The 3399-nt window shown below is 34.5% G+C and overlaps 1 protein-coding gene across 1 annotated transcript; it reads left to right on the plus strand.

Annotated features, from left to right (window-relative positions):
- The first annotated feature begins 619 nt into the window (after window positions 1-619).
- Window positions 620-1698, plus strand: LOC127744735 (cold shock domain-containing protein 3). The gene has a single exon (XM_052256945.1). It carries the CDS (start codon window positions 679-681, stop codon window positions 1471-1473), a length of 795 nt encoding a protein of 264 aa, XP_052112905.1. The 5' UTR covers window positions 620-678; the 3' UTR covers window positions 1474-1698.
- Window positions 1699-3399: the final 1701 nt, after the last annotated feature.

Genomic DNA, 3399 nt, shown 5'->3' on the forward strand with positions numbered 1-3399 from the left:
AAATTTGAGATGAGTTGTACTTTAATTTATTACAATTATGTGTGTGTTTGTAATAATCAATTCATGAATCAATGAATTTAGTTTATTCAAGATTGAATTTCACACATATTCATAAATCAAACATCGAATTGTTAATGAGCTAAATTTGAGATGAGTTGTACTTTAATTTACTTCTAATCCTGCTAATAATTTACTAATTAAATTATTAATTTAGTTATTTAAAACTTGTTTAGAATATTAGGAATTAGAATTTATTCAAGAATTAATTTTTTTATTTTAAAACAATTAAAAATAAATAATTTGAATTCTTTTAAAATTATAATTTTCATTTTTTTTCGTTTGTAAATCAAATTAAAAGAAATTTGATTTTCGAATCAACTTTTATATTTTTAAAAGTTAAATTTTATTCTATTAATATATTATAATTATTTTAAATAATAGAATTGAATTTTAAATAAAAATACTTTTCTTTCTTAAAAAAAATTATTTGCTTATGTTAAAAGAAAATTATTTTCGTCTGATAATGATATTTTGGTGGTGATTTTGCTTTTTCACCTATCACAAGTGGCGTCACTATATATAAACAGATTCTGTTACAAACTCTTACTGCTTTCGCAAATCCAACACTGTTTAGGGTTTGCTCTCACAGAAGAAAAAGAAGAAAAAGAAATTTCTCCGATGGCGGAAGAGAGGTTCACCGGCGTTGTTATGTGGTTCAACAACACCAAGGGCTTCGGCTTCATCAAGCCCGACGATGGCGGCGAAGATCTCTTCGTCCACCAGTCTTCCATCAGATCCGACGGTTATCGCACTCTCCACGAAGGCGATCGCGTCCAGTTCTCCATCGCCACCGGCGACAACCACAAGACCAAGGCCGTTGATGTAACTGCTCCCGACGGCAATCCCCTACACTCTCGTCCCAAGGAATCCGGCGGATCCGGATTTGGCGCCGGATGGAGGCGAAACGGCGGCGCCAGTGGAGGTGGAGGTGGTGCTGCTGGATCAGGTGGCGCCGGGTGCTACCACTGCGGCGAAGTCGGACACCTGGCTAGGGATTGCAACCGGAGCAACAATTCTGGTGGCGCTGGTGGCGGTAGTGGTGGTGCATGTTTTAATTGCGGCGGATTTGGGCATCTCGCTAGGGATTGCTTGCGAGGAAGCGGTGGCGGTAACGGTAATGGTCACGGTGGTGGAGGTGTCGGTGGTGTTTCGTGCTTTAGATGCGGTGGATTTGGTCACATGGCGAGGGACTGTGCTACCGCGAGAACTAGCGGTGGTGCAGGTGGCGGCGCTGGTGGTGGTGGTTGCTATAGGTGCGGTGAGGTTGGTCACTTGGCTAGGGATTGCAGCAATGAAGGTGGAAGGTATGGTGGCGGAGGCGGCGGTGGCAATGGTAATGGTTCTAGAAGCACTTGCTTCAATTGTGGTAAGCCTGGGCATTTTGCAAGGGAGTGCGTTGAAGCCTCTGGTTGAAGAGAAAAGAAAAACATAAAATAAAAAAAAATAAAAAATAGTGATGAATATGGAGCAGAGGGGTTAGTACATTTTGCAAAGAAAGGGTGAAAAAGGTTGAATGGTACATAACTCTTTTTGTTTTTCTTTTGGCTACTCTTTTAACAGTTAACCTATTTATTATTGTTATTACTATTGTTATTAGTTTCTTATTAATCTCTTTTTGGCGATGTTTATAGATAGAATCTTAATCTTAATTTTGACTATTAATAAGTACTAGTTCATAGGCAATTTTGCCTTGATTTGTACTTGTTAATTTATATTTTATATTTATGCATTATTGGTGTGTCTTGTCATTAACAGACATGTGTTAATACCTTGTTCTGATTTTATAGTCTGCAATGTTAGGTTGAGTTGTAGAAAAAAAAAATTATCCTAGTTTTTTTTGTGTGAGAAGGGGTTAGCCTTGGCCCAAGAAGGATGTTGATGCCTTGTGGCATAGAGTTCATTGACATTGTTAGTGTAAACTGAAAGGTTTCACCACTTAGGAGTGTAATTTGTAGGTTTGACTGAAATTCATGGGAAATTGTGAATGTGAAGTTTTTCCCTTTTATAAGCAGAACGAAAATTTGATATTAGTCCTGGTAGAGTCTTTCTTATGTTGGAATATTAAGGCACTATGACTTTATCTTTTCAAATATGCATGTCTTGTGGAGTTGGATTTGATCACAGGTTATTCATTTATCAATTAGAATAGTTGGATTGAGATTTGTAACAATGGGAGCTTGCATTAACTAACTCAGAAGTCAGAACAGCAGATGAAAAAGATGACTAACTCCATCTGCAATTCTGCGTTACTATTATGTCCAACTCCACTTGATGTTGCCTTTAATCTTAGTGCAGCCATTTGACCTGCTATTTAGATTGGATTTAATCCTAGTACTTTGGCAAATATTACCAGGTTCTTATATTTTCAGTTCTGCATTGACATAGAAGTGATTCTCTTCTGATGACCTTTCCTTTGGGTCATTCGATCGAATTGTTATTACTTGCCCCAAAGAAAATCTGGTTATTTCTGGTGTAGTTGTGAGTATTTTCACAACTAAAAAGGATATGCTACAGAGACATCTCTAAGGACACCCTTTTTCATTGAAGATCATATCTGCTTGAAGAATAAGCATCGTTTTTATATGGTGTTATTCACATGAAAATATTTTTGTATAAAGATAAATGATTAAAATGTTGATATGTGTCAATATTATGTTAAGTAATTTTGTAAAATATGTTAAATCACTTTATTCACCTAACAATTTTGAACTATTATTTTTATAGAAAGATATTTTCATATAGTTATCTTTTTGTAGTCTTACGTAAAAGAATCAAATTCTATTTGAAGATATAAATTTAGAATCAAAGTTAACTTTTTCATTGGAGAAGTCACAAGTATTTTGATTATTTTTTCATATAACCACTGTATTATGTTCTAACAACCATTGAGAATGTGATGTTCATAGTTCTGATGATAATGCTGGTCAGTTTCTTACTCATAAAAAAAGGTGAATTTTGATGAGGCTAAAAATTAGAATTGGTTCTCAATTGATGGATATATGTGAATTAGTCACCAAAAAAATTGATGGATATATGTGAATTAAAATCCATCAAAAAATAGTTCCTCATAGTAGTATTCATGTTTTTGCCCAATAGACTAATCAAGGGGCATTTAAGTGATGCATCAACTTGCATTAGGATGAGTCATCTAGCTACATGATTCTTCTTATGTACAATTGGTTACTTGTGTTAGTAAAAAAATATTAACCTTTCTAATCTCTAACATCCATCTAAAGCTCAATTATTTTAAATAGGATGGAGTAATTTATTGTGGTAGCGTTGAATATTCCTTGAAGCTACAATTGATTATTGATTAATAAATTAATTAAAAAAATATTT

This window comes from Arachis duranensis, chromosome 1, assembly GCF_000817695.3.
Source record: "Arachis duranensis cultivar V14167 chromosome 1, aradu.V14167.gnm2.J7QH, whole genome shotgun sequence".
Lineage (NCBI taxonomy): Eukaryota > Viridiplantae > Streptophyta > Magnoliopsida > Fabales > Fabaceae > Arachis > Arachis duranensis.